The sequence below is a fragment of the Petromyzon marinus genome, chromosome 85, assembly GCF_048934315.1.
Source record: "Petromyzon marinus isolate PM22_M1 ecotype Great Lakes invasive population chromosome 85, UKy_Petmar_22M1.pri1.0, whole genome shotgun sequence".
NCBI classification, from domain to species: Eukaryota; Metazoa; Chordata; class Hyperoartia; order Petromyzontiformes; family Petromyzontidae; genus Petromyzon; species Petromyzon marinus.
The window spans coordinates 6,132,748-6,151,548 of record NC_133750.1 but is presented as its reverse complement, the minus strand read 5'-3'; the positions used below and the strand labels follow the sequence as shown (position 1 = coordinate 6,151,548).

General features: G+C 53.8%; 1 protein-coding gene across 1 annotated transcript in view; it reads right to left on the bottom strand.

The window, feature by feature from the left end:
• NIPBL (NIPBL cohesin loading factor) overlaps positions 1-18,801 on the bottom strand; it is a 199,954-nt gene that overhangs the window by 49,949 nt on the left and 131,204 nt on the right. The window contains exons 32-38 of the mRNA XM_076057949.1: positions 18,455-18,553; positions 15,074-15,220; positions 9,508-9,642; positions 9,274-9,372; positions 7,712-7,765; positions 6,148-6,256; positions 2,012-2,145 (exon numbers count right to left, since the gene is read on the bottom strand). Coding sequence (XP_075914064.1) covers positions 2,012-2,145; positions 6,148-6,256; positions 7,712-7,765; positions 9,274-9,372; positions 9,508-9,642; positions 15,074-15,220; positions 18,455-18,553 — 777 coding nt within the window. The remainder of the gene's footprint in view (positions 1-2,011; positions 2,146-6,147; positions 6,257-7,711; positions 7,766-9,273; positions 9,373-9,507; positions 9,643-15,073; positions 15,221-18,454; positions 18,554-18,801) is intronic.

Genomic DNA, 18,801 nt, shown 5'->3' with positions numbered 1-18,801 from the left:
GTTGGTGGTGGTGATAGCGGTGGTGTTGGTGGTCTGGTGGTGGTAGTGGTGGTGTTGGTGGTGGTGTTGGTGGTGGTAGTGGTGGTGTTGGTGGTGTTGGTGGTGATGGTGGTGGTGTTGGTGGTGGTGGTGTTGGTGGTGGTGATAGTGGTGGTCGTGTTGGTGGCGGTGTTGGTGGTGGTGATGGTGTTGGTGGTGGTGATGGTGGTGTTGGTGGTGATGGTGTTGGTGGTGTTGGTGTTGTGGGTGGTGTTGGTGGTGGTGGTGGTGGTGTTGGTGGTGGTGTTGGTGGTGATAGTGGTGGTGTTGGTGGTGATGGTGGTGGTGTTGGTGGTGGTGTTGGTGGTGGTGATAGTGGTGGTGTTGGTGGTGGTGGTGTTGGTGGTGATGGTGGTGGTGGTGGTGTTGGTGGTGATAGTGGTGGTGTTGTTGATGTTGATAGTGGTGGTAGTGGTGGTGGTGATAGCGGTGGTGTTGGTGGTCTGGTGGTGGTAGTGGTGTTGGTGGTAGTGGTGGTGGTGATAGTGGTGGTGTTGGTGGTGGTGTTGGTGGTGTTGGTGGTGGTGTTGGTGGTGGTGTTGGTGGTGGTGTTGGTGGTGTTGGTGGTGATGGTGGTGTTGGTGGTGATGGTGGTGTTGGTGGTGTTGGTGGTGGTGTTGGTGGTGTTGGTAGTGGTGTTGGTGGTGTTGGTGGTGATGGTGATAGTGGTGGTGTTGGTGTTGGTAGTGGTGGTAGTGATAGTGGTGATGGTGGTGGTGTTGGTGGTGGTGATGGTGTTGGTGATGGTGGTGTTGGTGATGTTGGTGGTGATGGTGTTGGTGATGGTGTTGGTGGTGGTGTTGTGGGTGGTGTTGGTGGTGTTGGTGGTGATAGTGGTGGTGTTGTGGGTGGTGTTGGTGGTGTTGGTGGTGGTGTTGTGGGTGGTGTTGGTGGTGATAGTGGTGGTGTTGGTGGTGGGGTTGGTGGTGGTGTTGGTGGTGATAGTGGTGGTGTTGGTGGTGATAGTGGTGATAGTGGTGGTGTTGGTAGTGGTGGTGGTGGTGATGGTGGTGTTGGTGGTGTTGGTGGTGTTGGTGATGGTGTTGGTGGTGTTGGTAGTGGTGTTGTGGGTGGTGTTGGTGGTGGTGGTGGTGTTGGTGGTGGTGTTGGTGGTGATAGTGGTGGTGTTGGTGGTGATAGTGGTGGTGGTGTTGGTGGTGATAGTGGTGGTGTTGGTGGTGGTGTTGGTGGTGATAGTGGTGATAGTGGTGGTGTTGGTAGTGGTGGTGGTGTTGGTGATAGTGGTGCTGGTGATGGTGTTGGTGGTGTTGGTGGTGGTGTTGGTGTTGGTGGTGTTGTGGGTGGCGTTGGTGGTGTTGGTGGTGTTGGTGGTGGTGTTGGTGGTGGTGATGGTGTTGGTGATGGTGATGGTGGTGTTGGTGGTGGTGTTGTGGGTGGTGTTGGTGGTGGTGATGGTGTTGGTGGTGGTGTTGGTGGTGTTGGTGGTGGTGTTGTGGGTGGTGTTGGTGGTGGTGTTGTGGGTGGTGGTGGTGGTGTTGGTGGTGTTGGTGGTGGTGTTGGTGGTGTTGTGGGTGGTGTTGGTGGTGTTGGTGGTGATGGTGTTGGTGGTGATGGTGTTGGTGGTGTTGGTGATGGTGTTGGTGATGGTGTTGGTGATAGTGGTGTTGTTGGTGGTGTTGGTGGTGGTGTTGGTGGTGGTGTTGGTGGTGTTGTGGGTGGTGTTGGTGGTGTTGGTGGTGATGGTGGTGGTGTTGGTGATGGTGTTGGTGATGGTGTTGGTGATAGTGGTGTTGTTGGTGGTGTTGGTGGTGGTGTTGGTGTTGGTGGTGGTGTTGGTGGTGTTGTGGGTGGTGTTGGTGGTGTTGGTGGTGATGGTGGTGGTGTTGGTGATGGTGTTGGTGATGGTGTTGGTGATGGTGTTGGTGTTGGTGATGGTGTTGGTGATAGTGGTGGTGTTGTGGGTGGTGTTGGTGTTGGTGGTGGTGATGGTGGTGATGGTGGTGGTACCCACACTGCACTTGGTGCTGAGGTAGGGCTGCAGGGTGGCCGCGTGCTTCACCAGCAGCTGGGGTTGGATCTTGCTGAAGAGGTGCAGGGTGGTGAGGCAAGAGACAAGCCGGGAGCCTGCCGCACGATCACCAGACTCTGGGGGTGGCGGGGAGAGAGACACGGGGAGAGAGACACGGGGAGAGAGAGACACGGGGAGAGAGAGACACGGTGAGAGAGACACGGGGAGAGAGACACGGGGAGAGAGAGACGGTGAGAGAGACACGGGGAGAGAGACACGGGGTGAGAGAGACACGGGGAGAGAGACACGGGGAGAGAGACATGGTGAGAGAGAGACATGGAGAGAGAGACACGGGGAGAGAGACACGGTGAGAGAGACACGGGGAGAGAGACACGGGGAGAGAGACACGGTGAGAGAGAGACACGGGGAGAGAGCCACGGTGAGAGAGAGACACGGGGTGAGAGACACGGGGAGAGAGACACGGGGAGAGAGAGACACGGTGAGAGAGACGCGGGGAGAGAGACACGGTGAGAGAGAGACACGGGGAGAGAGACACGGGGAGAGAGACACGGTGAGAGAGACACACGGGGAGAGAGACACGGGGAGAGAGACACGGTGAGAGAGAGACACGGGGAGAGAGGCACGGTGAGAGAGAGACACGGTGAGAGAGAGACACGGTGAGAGAGAGACACGGGGAGAGAGAGACACGGTGAGAGAGAGACACGGGGAGAGAGACATGGTGAGAGAGAGACACGGTGAGAGAGACACGGTGAGAGAGAGACACGGGGAGAGAGACGCGGTGAGAGAGAGACACGGGGAGAGAGACACGGGGAGAGAGACACGGGGAGAGAGACACGGGGAGAGAGAGACACGGTGAGAGAGACGCGGGGAGAGAGACACGGTGAGAGAGAGACACGGGGAGAGAGAGACACGGGGAGAGAGACACGGGGAGAGAGACACGGGGAGAGAGAGACACGGGGAGAGAGACACGGGGAGAGAGACACGGGGAGAGAGAGACACGGTGAGAGAGACACGGGGAGAGAGACACGGTGAGAGATACGGGGAGAGAGAGACACGGGGAGAGAGACATGGGGAGAGAGAGACGGGGAGAGAGAGACACGGTGAGAGAGACACGGGGAGAGAGACACGGGGAGAGAGAGAGACACGGGGAGAGAGAGACACGGGGAGAGAGAGACGGGGAGAGAGACACGGTGAGAGAGAGACACGGGGAGAGAGAGACACGGGGAGAGAGACACGGGGAGAGAGACACGGGGAGAGAGACACGGGGAGAGAGACACGGGGAGAGGAGAGACACGGGGAGAGAGACACGGTGAGAGAGAGACACGGGGAGAGAGACACGGTGAGAGAGACACGGTGAGAGAGAGACACGGGGAGAGAGACACGGGGACAGAGACACGGGGAGAGAGACACGGAGAGAGAGACGCGGGGAGAGAGACACGGGGAGAGACACGCGGGGAGAGACGCGGGGAGAGACGCGGGGAGAGAGACACGGGGAGAGAGAGACACGGGGAGAGAGACACGGTGAGAGAGAGACACGGGGAGAGAGACACGGGGAGAGAGACACGGGGAGACGCGGAGAGAGAGACACGGGGAGAGAGACACGGGGAGAGAGACACGGGGAGAGAGACACGGGGAGAGAGACACGGTGAGAGAGAGACACGGTGAGAGAGACACGGTGAGAGAGAGACACGGTGAGAGAGAGACACGGGGAGAGAGACACGGTGAGAGAGACACGGTGAGAGAGAGACACGGGGAGAGAGACACGGGGAGAGAGACACGGTGAGAGAGAGACACGGGGAGAGAGAGACACGTGGAGAGAGACACGGTGAGAGAGAGACATGGTGAGAGAGACACGGTGAGAGAGACACGGTGAGAGAGACGCGGGGAGAGAGACACACGGTGAGAGAGACATGGTGAGAGAGACACGGGGAGAGAGAGAGACACGGGGAGAGAGAGAGACACGGGGAGAGAGACACGGGGAGAGAGACACGGGGAGAGAGACACGGAGAGAGACGCGGGGAGAGAGACACGGGGAGAGACACGCGGGGAGAGACGCGGGGAGAGACGCGGGGAGAGAGACACGGGGAGAGAGAGAGGGGGAGAGAGACACGGGGAGAGAGACGCGGGGAGAGAGACGCGGGGAGAGAAACACGGGGAGAGAGACACGGGGAGAGAGACACGGGGAGAGAGACGCGGGGAGAGAGACGCGGGGAGCGAGACACGGGGAGAGACACGCGGGGAGAGACGTGGGGAGAGACGCGGGGAGAGAGACGCGGGGAGAGAGACGCGGGGAGAGAGACGCGGGGAGAGAAACACGGGGAGAGAGACACGGGGAGAGAGACACGGGGAGAGAGACACGGGGAGAGAGACACGGGGAGAGAGACACGGGGAGAGAGACACGGGGAGAGAGACACGGGGAGAGAGACACGGGGAGAGAGACACGGGGAGAGAGACACGAGGAGAGAGACACGGGGAGAGAGACACAGGGAGAGAGACACGGGGAGAGAGACACGGTGAGAGAGACACGGGGAGAGAGACACGGGGAGAGAGAGACACGGTGAGAGAGACACGGGGAGAGAGACACGGGGAGAGAGACACGGTGAGAGAGAGACACAGGTGAGGTGGGGAGGGACGCGGGGAGAGACACGGGGAGAGGTCGGGGGAGAGACACGGGCGAGTTGGGGAGACGAAGAGCCATGGTGGAAGGTTAGAGTGGAGGCCGAGTGTGGTGGTGATGGGTGAGTGTGGCGATGAGTGTGGTGATGAGTGTCGTGGTGAATGTCGTGATGAGTGTGGTGGTGAGTGTGGTGGTGAGTGATGGTAGCGCGGGTGGTGGTGAGAGTGGTGATGGAGGTGGTGAGTGTGGTGGTGAGCGAGTGTGGTAGATGAGTGTGGTGGTGGGTGAAAGTGGTGGCGAGTGTGGTGGTGGTGAGGATGGTGGTGAGTGTAGTGATGAGTGTGGCGGTAGCGAGGGTGGTGGTGAATGTCGTGATGAGTGTGGTGGTGAGTGTGGTGGTGGCAAGGGTGGTGGTGAGTGTGGTGGTGGTGGTGGCGAGTGTGGTGGTAAACGTGGTGATGAGCGTGGTGGTGGTGAGTGTAGTGATGAGTGTGGTGGTGAGTGTGGTGGTGGTGAGGATGGTGATGAGTGTGGTGGTGGTGGTGGTGGTGGTGGCGAGTGTGGTGGTGAGTGTGGTGGTGAGTGTGGTGGTGAGTGTGGTGGTGAGCAAAAGATCTGGGCAGGGTCCCATCGGTGAGCTCCTCCGGCAGGCAAGGCTGCGATGGCTGGGTCATGTAGCCCGCATGCCCAGCCACCGCATGCCGAAACAGCTTTTGTTTGGCCGGATCGAGGGGGCTAAACGGGCACGGCACGGGCTAGAGAAGAGATGGAGTGACGTGGTACAGGAGGACGTGGAGCTGAGTGGACTTGCCGATGACTGGTACCAGCGGTGTCAAGATCGGCCTCTGTGGAGGAGGCTCGTGAAGGATGCTACTGGGCAGTTGGAGGTAGTCGCCCTCCAACAACAACGGAGGGCGGAGGAGCGACGCTCACAACAACGAGCGGAGTGCCGGGTGGCTAAAGCACAGCGGGTTGGCACAGTAGGGGGCACAGGTGGTGCATCAGCCAGTCATCGCAGTCAGTCGACCCGTGGCACCTGGGTCTGCCCCGTGACCTCCTGCCAGCGGGCGTTCGACACTTCACGTGGCCTCAGGGTGCACATAGCCTGGCACAAGCGTCGTGGTGACGTCACCGCCACTTAGTGGCGAATGGCGGTTGATGTTGGTGAGCGTGGTGGTGGTGAGCGTGGTGGTGAATGCCGTGGTGAGTGTGGTGGTGAGTGTGGTGGTGAGTGTCGTGGTGAGCGTGGTGGTGGTGAGCGTGGTGGTGAATGTCGTGGTGAGTGTGGTGGTGAGTGTGGTGGTGAATGTGGTGGTGGTGAGCGTGGTAATGAATGTCGTGGTGAGTGTGGTGGTGAGTGTGGCGGTGAGTGTGGTGGTAAACGTGGTGGTGAGCGTGGTGGTGGTGGTGAGCGTGGTGGTGAATGTCGTGGTGAGTGTGGTGGCGAGTGTCGTGGTGAGTGTGGTGGTGAGCGTGGTGGTGAGCGTGGTGGTGAGCTCACCGGGGAGCGATTCCTCATACTTGAGGAGGTGTTCCACAAGGCTGTCTACGATCTGGGTGCAAGCCTTCCTCACAGGCTGGTACGAAGCATCTTCCTCTGCCTTCAGCAGCTGTCATGCCAAGAGACACACAGACACAGAGAGAGAGACACAGAGAGAGACACAGACACAGAGAGAGACACAGACACAGAGAGAGACACAGACACAGAGAGAGACACAGAGAGAGACACAGACACAGAGAGAGACACAGACACAGAGAGGGACACAGACACAGAGAGAGACACAGACACAGAGAGAGACACAGACACAGCAGAGAGAGATACAGACACAGAGAGAGACACAGAGCGAGATTCAGAGGGACAGAGACGCAGAGTGGTGGTGGTGCTGGTTGTGAAGGTGGTGGTAGAGGTGGTGGTGGTGGAGGCGGTCGTGGTGGTGGTGGGGGAGGTGGGGGAGGTGGTGGTGGAGGTGGTGGTGGAGGTGGTGGAGGTGGTGGGGGAGATGGTCGTGGTGGTGGTGGTGGTTGTGAAGGTGGTGGTGGAGGTGGTGGTGGTGGTGGTGGAGGTGGTGGTGGTGGTGGAGGTGGTGGTGGTGGTGGTGGAGGTGGTGGTGGTGGTGGAGGTGGTGGTGGGGGAGATGGTCGTGGTGGTGGTGGTGGTGGTGGTGGTGGAGGTGGTGGTGGAGGTGGTGGTGGTGGTGATGGTGATGGTGGTGGTGGTGGAGGTGGTGGTGGTGGTGATGGTGGTGATGGTGGTGGTGATGGTGGTGGTGGTGATGGTGGTGGTGGTGGTGGAGGTGGTGGAGGTGGTGGTGGAGGTGGTGATGGTGGTGATGATGGTGGTGGTGGAGGTGGTGGGGGAGGTGGAGGTGGTGGTGGAGGTGGTGGTGGTGGTGATGGTGATGGTGGTGATGGTGGTGATGGTGGTGGTGGTGGTGATGGTGGTGATGGTGGTGGTGGTGGAGGTGGTGGTGGTGGTGGTGGAGGTGGTGGGGGAGGTGGTGGTGGTGGAGGTGGTGGAGGTGGTGGTGGAGGTGGTGGTGGAGGTGGTGGTGGTGGTGGAGGTAGTGGTGGTGGAGGTGGTGGAGGTGGTGGTGGAGGTGGTGGAGGTGGGGGAGGTGGTGGTGGTGGTGGGGGAGGTGGTGGAGGTGGTGGTAGAGGTGGTGGTGGAGGCGGTCGTGGTGGTGGTGGTGGGGGAGGTGGTGGAGGCGGTGGAGGTGGTGGAGGTGGTGGAGGTGGTGGTGGAGGTGGTGGTGGAGGTGGTGGTGGTGGTGGAGGTGAAGGAGATGGTCGTGGTGGTGGTTGTGAAGGTGGTGGTGGAGGTGGTGATGGTGGTGGAGGTGGTGGAGGTGGTGGAGGTGGTGGAGGTGGTGGAGGTGGTGATGGTGGTGGTGGTGGTGGTGGTGGAGGTGGTGGTGGAGGTGGTGGTGGTGGAGTTGTAGAGGAGGTGGAGCTGTAGAGGAGGTGGAGCTGTAGAGGAGGTGGTGGTGGTGGTGGTGGAGCTGTAGAGGAGGTGGAGCTGTAGAGGAGGTGGTGTTGTAGAGGAGGCTGTGTAGGTGCCCACTCACGTTTTGCAGGAGCTGCTCAAACCAATCGTACCCAGTGTCCTTACACGCAGAGACCTGCACACAACCACCACCACCACCACCACATTAACAACCACAACAGTGCTGTGAGTGTGCTGTGATCAGTGTGGTGTGGTTAGTGTGGTTAATGTGTGGTGGTTAGCGTGGTGCGGTTGATGTGGTTGGTGTGGTTAGTGTGGTGTAGTTAGTGTGGTGTGGTTGGCGTGGTGTGGTTAGCGTGGTGTGGTTAGCGTGGTGTGGTTAGCGTGGTGTGGTTAGCGTGGTGTGGTTAGTGTGGTGTGGTTAGCGTGGTGTGGTAAGTGTGGTGTGGTTGGTGTGGTTAGTGTGTTGTGGTTAGTGTGTTGTGGTTAGTGTGTTGTGATTGGTGTGTTGTGGTTAGTGTGTTGTGGTTAGTGTGTTGTGGTTAGTGTGTTGTGGTTGTTGTGTTGTGGTTGGTGTGTTGTGGTTAGTGTGTTGTGATTGGTGTGGTGTGGTTAGTGTGTTGTGGTTAGTGTGTTGTGGTTGGTGTGGTTAGTGTGGTGTGGTTAGTGTGGTGTGGTTAGTGTGTTGTGGTTAGTGTGTTGTGGTTGTTGTGTTGTGGTTGGTGTGTTGTGGTTAGTGTGTTGTGATTGGTGTGGTGTGGTTAGTGTGTTGTGGTTAGTGTGTTGTGGTTGGTGTGGTTAGTGTGGTGTGGTTAGTGTGGTGTGGTTAGTGTGTTGTGGTTAGTGTGTTGTGGTTGTTGTGTTGTGGTTGGTGTGTTGTGGTTGGTGTGTTGTGGTTAGTGTGTTGTGATTGGTGTGGTGTGGTTAGTGTGTTGTGGTTAGTGTGGTGTGGTTGGTGTGGTTAGTGTGGTGTGGTTAGTGTGGTGTGGTTAGTGTGTTGTGGTTAGTGTGTTGTGGTTGTTGTGTTGTGGTTGGTGTGTTGTGGTTAGTGTGTTGTGGTTGGTGTGTTGTGGTTAGTGTGTTGTGATTGGTGTGGTGTGGTTAGTGTGTTGTGGTTAGTGTGGTGTGGTTGGTGTGGTTAGTGTGGTGTGGTTAGTGTGGTGTGGTTAGTGTGTTGTGGTTAGTGTGTTGTGGTTGTTGTGTTGTGGTTGGTGTGTTGTGGTTAGTGTGTTGTGATTGGTGTGGTGTGGTTAGTGTGTTGTGGTTAGTGTGGTGTGGTTGGTGTGGTTAGTGTGGTGTGGTTAGTGTGGTTGTTGTGGTTGTTGTGTTGTGGTTGTTGTGTTGTGGTTGTTGTTGTTGTTGTTGTGGTTGTTGTGGTGGTTGTTGTGGTTGTTGTGGTTGTTGTTGTTGTTGTGGTTGTTTGTTGTGGTTGTTGTGGTTGTTGTGGTTGTTGTGTTGTGGTTGTTGTGTTGTGGTTGTTGTTGTTGTGGTTGTTGTGTTGTGGTTGTTGTTGTTGTGGTTGTTGTGGTTGTGGTTGTTGTTGTGGTTGTTGTTGTGGTTGTTGTGGTTGTTGTTGTTGTGGTTGTTGTTGTTGTGTTGTTGTTGTTGTGGTTGTTGTTGTTGTGGTTGTTGTTGTGGTTGTTGTGTTGTTGTTGTGGTTGTGGTTGTTGTTGTGGTGCTCACCACGTCGGTGATGTTGGTGACCTTGCGTAACGTTGCCGTCTTGTCGTGTGCCGCAGTCGGTGAGAACCACAACTTCTGGAACGTCTCGTTCACCAGTTTCTACCACAACCACCACCACAACCACCACCACGTCAACCACAACAACTACCACCACAACAACAACAACAACAACCACCACCACAACAACCACCACCACCACCACCACCATCACCACCACCATCACCGTCTCCTCACCTTGATGCCCTCCTCGTCATTGACGCGACGGATCATCTTGGCACACATCTCCGTGATGCGAGGGAACGACGGCTGGCCCAGGCAGATGTCACGCAGGATCTTGATGACGCGCTTTCGCACGCTGATACCGGTGTCCTGTAGCAACAACCACAACAACACAACAACAACCACAACAACCACCACCATCAGTACAACCACAACAACCACCACCACCATCAGTACAACCACAACAACCACCACCATCAGTACAACCACAACAACCACCACCACCATCAGTACAACCACCACAACAACACAACAACCACAACAACCACCACCACCATCAGTACAACCACCACAACCACCACCATCAGTACAACCACCACAACAACACAACAACCACCACAACAACCACCATCAGTACTACCACCACAACAACACAACAACCACCACCATCAGTACAACCACAACAACCACCACAACAACACAACAACCACAACAACCACCACCATCAGTACAACCACAACAACAACACAACAACCACAACAACCACCACCATCAGTACAACAACCACAACAACACAACAACCACAACAACAACCACCACCATCAGTACAACCACCACAACAACCACAACAACCACCACCACCACCACAACCACCATCAGTACAACCACCACAACAACACAACAACCACAACAACAACCACCATCATCAGTACAACCACTACAACAACACAACCACCACCACAACAACCACCACCATCAGTACTACCACCACAACAACACAACAACCACAACAACCACCACCATCAGTACAACCACAACAACCACCACAACAACACAACAACCACAACAACCACCACCATCAGTACAACCACAACAACCACAACAACAACACAACAACCACAACAACCACCACCATCAGTACAACAACCACAACAACACAACAACCACAACAACAAACACCACCATCAGTACAACCACCACAACAACCACCACCACCACAACCACCATCAGTACAACCACCACAACAACACAACAACCACAACAACAACCACCATCATCAGTACAACCACTACAACAACACAACCACCACCACAACAACCACCACCATCAGTACAACCACCACAACAACACAACAACCACAACAACAACCACCACCATCAGTACAACCACCACAACAACCACAACAACCACCACCATCAGTACAACCACCACACCAACACAACCACCACCACAACAACCACCACCATCAGTACAACCACCACAACCACCACAACAACCACCACCATCAGTACAACCACCACAACAACACAACCACCACAACAACCACCACCATCAGTACAACCACCACAACAACCACAACAACCACCACCATCAGTACAACCACAACAACACAACAACCACAACAACCACCACCATCAGTACAACCACCACAACAACACAACCACCACCATCAGTACAACCACCACAACAACACAACAACCACAACAACCACCACCATCAGTACAACCACCACAACAACACAACAACCACCACCATCAGTACAACCACCACAACAACACAACCACCACAACAACCACCACCATCAGTACAACGACCACAACAACAACCACCACCATCAGTACAACCACCACAACAACACAACCACCACCACAACAACCACCACCATCAGTACAACCACCACAACAACACAACAACCACAACAACCACCACCATCAGTACAACCACCACAACCACCACAACAACCACCACCATCAGTACAACCACCACAACAACACAACCACCACCACAACAACCACCACCATCAGTACAACCACCACAACAACCACAACAACCACCACCATCAGTACAACCACCACAACAACACAACAACCACAACAACCACCACCATCAGTACAACCACCACAACAACACAACCACCACCACAACAACCACCACCATCAGTACAACCACCACAACAACACAACAACCACAACAACAACCACCACCATCAGTACAACCACCACAACAACCACAACAACCACCACCATCAGTACAACCACCACAACAACACAACAACCACCACCATCAGTACAACCACCACAACAACACAACCACCACAACAACCACCACCATCAGTACAACCACCACAACAACACAACCACCACAACAACAACCACCATCAGTACAACCACCACAACAACACAACCACCACCACAACAACCACCACCATCAGTACAACCACCACAACAACACAACCACCACAACAACAACAACCACCACCATCAGTACAACCACCACAACAACACAACAACCACAACAACCACCACCATCAGTACAACCACCACAACAACCACAACAACCACCACCATCAGTACAACCACCACAACAACACAACCACCACCACAACAACCACCACCATCAGTACAACCACAACAACACAACCACCACCACAACAACCAACATCAGTACAACCACCACAACAACACAACAACCACAACAACCACCACCATCAGTACAACCACCACAACAACCACAACAACCACCACCATCAGTACAACCACCACAACAACACAACCACCACAACAACCACCACCATCAGTACAACCACCACAACAACCACAACAACCACCACCATCAGTACAACCACCACAACAACACAACCACCACCACCACAACAACCACCATCAGTACAACCACCACAACCACCACAACAACCACCATCAGTACAACCACCACAACAACACAACCACCACAACAACCACCACCATCAGTACAACCACCACAACAACACAACAACCACCATCAGTACAACCACCACAACAACACAACAACCACAACAACCACCACCATCAGTACAACCACCACAACAACCACAACAACCACCACCATCAGTACAACCACCACAACAACACAACAACCACAACCACCACCATCAGTACAACCACCACAACAACCACAACAACCACCACCATCAGTACAACCACCACAACACAACCACCACCACAACAACCACCACCATCAGTACAACCACCACAACACAACCACCACCATCAGTACAACCACCACAACAACACAACAACCACAACAACCACCACCATCAGTACAACCACCACAACAACTACAACAACCACCACCATCAGTACAACCACCACAACAACACAACAACCACAACCACCACCATCAGTACAACCACCACAACAACCACAACAACCACCACCATCAGTACAACCACCACAACACAACCACCACCACAACAACCACCACCATCAGTACAACCACCACAACACAACCACCACCATCAGTACAACCACCACAACAACACAACAACCACCACCACAACCACCACCATCAGTACAACCACTACAACAACACAACAACCACCACCATCAGTACAACCACCACAACAACACAACCACCACCACAACAACCACCATTAGTACAACCACCACAACCACCAGAACAACACAACCACCACAACAACCCCCATCAGTACAACCACCACAACCACCACAACAACCACCACAACAACCACCATCAGTACAACCACCACAACCACCACAACAACCACAACAACCACCACCATCAGTACAACCACCACAACAACACAACCACCACAACAACCACCACCATCAGTACAACCACCACAACAACACAACAACCACCACCATCAGTACAACCACCACAACAACACAACAACCACAACAACCACCACCATCAGTACAACCACCACAACAACACAACAACCACAACAACCACCACCATCAGTACAACCACCACAACAACACAACAACCACCACCACAACCACCACCATCAGTACAACCACCACAACAACACAACAACCACAACAACCACCACCATCAGTACAACCACCACAACAACACAACAACCACCACCACAACCACCACCATCAGTACAACCACTACAACCACCACAACAACACAACCACCACCACAACCACCACCATCAGTACAACCACCACAACAAGACAACCACCACAACAACAACCACCATCAGTACAACCACAACAACACAACCACCACCACCACCACAACAACCCCCATCAGTACAACCACCACAACCACCACAACAACCACCACAACAACCACCATCAGTACAACCACCACAACAACACAACCACCACCATCAGTACAACCACCACAACAACACAACAACACAACCACCACCACAACAACACAAGACAACCACCACAACAACAACCACCATCAGTACAACCACCACAACAACAAAACAACCACAACAACCACCACCATCAGTACAACCACCACAACAACACAACAACCACCACCACAACCACCACCATCAGTACAACCACCACAACAACACAACAACCACCACCACAACCACCACCATCAGTACAACCACTACAACAACACAACAACCACCACCACAACCACCACCATCAGTACAACCACCACAACCACCACAACAACCACCACAACAACCACCATCAGTACAACCACCACAACAACACAACCACCACCATCAGTACAACCACCACAACAACACAACCACCACCACCACAACAACACAAGACAACCACCACAACAACAACCACCATCAGTACAACCACCACAACAACACAACCACAACCACCACCATCAGTACAACCACCACAACAACACAACCACCACCACAACCACCACCATCAGTACAACCACCACAACAACACAACCACCACCACAACCACCACCATCAGTACAACCATCACAACAACACAACAACCACCACAACCACCACCACAACCACCACAATAACACAACAACCACCACCACAACCACCATCGGTACAACCACCACAACAACACACCAACCACCACCACAACAACCACCATCAGCACAACCACCACAACCACCACCACAACAACCACCACAACGACAACCAGTTACACACATGTCCTGTGGCAAACACCACAACAACCACTACCACCAACAGTACAACAATAACCAGTTATGCACGCTATCAGCAGTGTCCTGTAACCACTGTAGTGTAGTGTATAGTGTAGTAGTGTATAGTGTAGTAGTGTATAGTGTAGTAGTGTATAGTGTAGTAGTGTATAGTGTAGTAGTGTATAGTGTAGTAGTGTATAGTGTAGTAGTGTATAGTGTAGTAGTGTATAGTGTAGTAGTGTATAGTGTAGTTGTGTATAGTGTAGTAGTGTATAGTGTAGTGTATAGTGTAGTAGTGTATAGTGTAGTAGTGTATAGTGTAGTAGTGTATAGTGTAGTAGTGTATAGTGGTGTAGTGTATAGTGTAGTAGTGTATAGTGTAGTGTATAGTGTAGTAGTGTATAGTGTAGTAGTGTATAGTGTAGTGTATAGTAGTGTAGTGTATAGTGTAGTAGTGTGTATAGTATAGTGTATAGTAGTGTAGTAGTGTATAGTAGTGTAGTGTATAGTAGTGTAGTGTATAGTAGTGTAGTGTATAGTGTAGTATATAGTGTATAGTAGTGTAGTGTAGTAGTGTATAGTAGTGTATAGTGTAGTGTATAGTAGTGTAGTGTAGTAGTGTATAGTGTACAGTGTAGTGTAGTAGTGTAGTGTACAGTGTACAGTAGTGTAGTGTATAGTGTAGTGTACTCACTAGAATGCGTTCCACCAGCATGTCGTAGTACTGAGCCGTCAGCTCCGGCTTGCTCAGCACGAACCTCCCCACCAGCTCCACGGCCGCCTCCCGCACACTCGTGGAGTTGTCCAGCAAACGGCCGTGGACACCGCGCTGCATGTCCGCCTGGGGACACGGACACCACACACACAGACACACACAGACACACACAGACAGACACACACACAGACACACACAGACACACAGACACACACACACACAGTCACACACACAGACACACACACAAAGACACAGACACACACAGACACAGTCACACACACAGACACACACAGACACAGTCACACACACAGATACACACAGACACAGTCACACAAACAGACACACACAGACACAGTCACACACACAAAGACACACACACAAAGACACACAGACACAGTCACACACACAGACACACAGACACACAGAGACACACACAGACACACAGAGACACACACAGACACACACACAAAGACACACACACACACACAGACACACAGACACACACACAGACACACACAGACACAGTCACACACACAGACACACAGACACACACACACACACAGACACACAGACACAGAGACACACACAGACACACAGACACAGAGACACACACAGACACACAGACACACACACAGACACACACAGACACACACACAGACACACACAGACACAGTCAGACACACAGACACACACACAGACACAAAGAAACAGATACACACACAGACACAAACACAGACACACACACAGACACAAAGACACGGACACACACACGGAGTGTAGTGGTGGTGAGTGTGGTGGTGGTGAGTGGAGTGTTGGTGAGTGTAGTGGTGGTGAGTGTGGTGGTGGTGGGTGTAGTGGTGGTGAGTGTAGTGGTGGTGAGTGTAGTGGTGGTGAGTGTGGTGGTGGTGAGTGTGGTGGTGGTGAGTGTAGTGGCGGTGAGTGTTGGCGGTGAGTGTGGTGGTGGTGAGTAGTGGTGGTGAGTGTGGTGGTGGTGAGTGTAGTGGTGGTGAGTGTGATACAAAGACACGGACACACACACGGACACAAAGACGCGGACACACACAAAGACACACACGGACACACGGACAGACACGCACACGGACACACACACAGAATCACACAGAGACACACGAACAGACATACACACGGACACACACACAGAGACACACGGACAGAGACACACACGGACACACACACACAGAATCACACACAGAGACACACGGACAGAGACACACACGAACAGACATACACACGGACACACACACAGAGACACACGGACAGAGACACACACGGACACACACACAGATTTACACACAGAGACACATGGACACACGGACAGAGACACACACGAACAGACATACACACAGACACACACAGAGAGACACACGGACAGAGACACACGGACAGAGACACACGGACAGAGACACACAGATTCACACACGGACAGAGACACACACGGACACACACACAGATTCACACACAGAGACACACACGGACACACACGAACAGACACACACACGGACACACACAGAGACACACACAGAGACACACACGGACACACGAACATACGGACAGAGACACACACGGACACACGGAGGGTGGACGGAGACACGGGGGTGGGACGCGGTGAGAAACACAATAAAACAGAGGGAGTGAGCGGTGAGGGTGAGTGGTGAGTGGTGAGAGTGAGTGGTGAGTGGTGAGTGTGAGTGGTGAGAGTGAGTGGTGAGAGTGAGTGGTGGGTGGTGAGTGGTGAGTGAGTGAGAGTGAGTGGTGGGTGGTGAGTGGTGAGTGTGAGTGGTGAGAGTGAGTGGTGGGTGAGTGTTGAGTGGTGAGGGGTGGGTGGTGAGTGGCAAGTGAGTGGTGAGTGTGAGTGGTGAGGGTGAGTGGTGGGTGGTGAGTGATGCGTGGTGAGTGGTGAGTGAGTGGTGAGGGTGAGTGGTGGGTGGTGAGTGGTGAGTGAGTGGTGGGTGGTGAGTGGTGGGTGGTGAGTGATGGGTGGTGAGTGATGGGTGGTGAGTGTGAGTGGTGAGTGAGTGATGAGTGGTGAGGGTGAGTGGTGAGTTGTGAGTGGTGAGTGAGTGTTGAGGGTGAGTGGTGAGTGAGTGGTGGGTGGTGAGTGTTGTGTGTGAGTGGTGGTGGTGGTGAGTGGTGAGGGTGAGTGGTGGGTCGTGAGTGATGGGTGGTGAGTGGTGAGTGTGAGTGGTGAGTGAGTGTTGAGTGTAAATGGTGAGGGTGAGTGATTGGTGGTGAGTGATTGGGTGGTGAGTGGTGATTGGTGGAGAGTGGTGAGTGTTGAGTGTAAATGGTGAGGGTGAGTGGTGGGTGGTGAGTGATTGGTGGTGAGTGATTGGTGGTGGGTGGTGAGTGAGTGTGAGTGATTGGTGGTGAGTGATTGGGTGGTGAGTGGTGATTGGTGGTGAGTGTTGAGTGTAAACGGTGAGGGTGAGTGGTGAGTGATTGGTGGTGAGTGATTGGTGGTGAGTGGTGAGTGTAAACGGTGAGGGTGAGTGGTGAGTGGTGGGTGGTGAGTGATTGGTGGTGAGTGATTGGTGGTGAGTGAGTGTGAGTGATGGGTGGTGAGTGGTGATTGGTGGTGAGTGTTGAGTGTAAACGGTGAGGGTGAGTGGTGGGTGGTGAGTGATTGGTGTTGAGTGGTGATTGGTGGTGAGTGGTGAGTGAGTGTGACTGATGGGTGGTGAGTGATTGGTGGTGAGTGGTGAGTGTTGAGTGTTGAGTGTAAACGGTGAGGGTGAGTGGTGAGTGTTGAGTGTAAACGGTGAGGGTGAGTGGTGAGTGATTGGTGGTGAGTGGTGATTGGTGGTGAGGGTGAGTGGTGAGTGGTGGGTGGTGAGTGATTGGTGGTGAGTGATTGGTGGTGAGTGGTGAGTGTAAACGGTGAGGGTGAGTGGTGAGTGGTGGGTGGTGAGTGATTGGTGGTGAGTGATTGGTGGTGAGTGGTGAGTGAGTGATTGGTGGTGAGTGATTGGTGGTGAGTGGTGAGTGAGTGAGAGTGAGTGATGGGTGGTGAGTGATTGGTGGTGAGTGGTGAGTGAGTGTGAGTGATGGGTGGTGAGTGATTGGTGGTGAGTGGTGAGTGAGTGTGAGTGATGGGTGGTGAGTGATTGGTGGTGAGTGGTGAGTGTTGAGTGTAAACGGTGAGGGTGAGTGGTGAGTGTTGAGTGTAAACGGTGAGGGTGAGTGGTGAGTGATTGGTGGCGAGTGGTGATTGGTGGTGAGTGATTGGTGGTGAGTGGTGAATGAGTGTGAGTGATGGGTGGTGAGTGGTGAGTGTTGAGTGTAAACGGTGAGGGTGAGTGGTGAGTGATTGGTGGTGAGGGTGAGTGGTGAGTAACTCACCCTGGCGAGGATGCTGGGATCCACTGCCACCACCTCACTGAGACACTTCATGGCCTTCGTCCTCACTGCTATAGCACTCTCCCCCAGCACGCGAAGGATCTGTGAGGGGACAGCGAGCGGTGGTGAGCGGTGGTGAGCGGTGGTGAGTGTAGTGGTGGTGGGTGTAGTGATAGGTGTAGTGGTGGTGAGTGTAGTGGTGAATATAGTGGTGGTGGGTGTAGTGGTGGTGAGTGTAGTGGTGGTGAGTGTAGTGGTGAATATAGTGGTGGTGGGTGTAGTGGTGGTGAGTGGAGTGGTGGTGAGTGTAGTGGTGAGTGTAGTGGTGGTGGGTGTAGTGATAGGTGTAG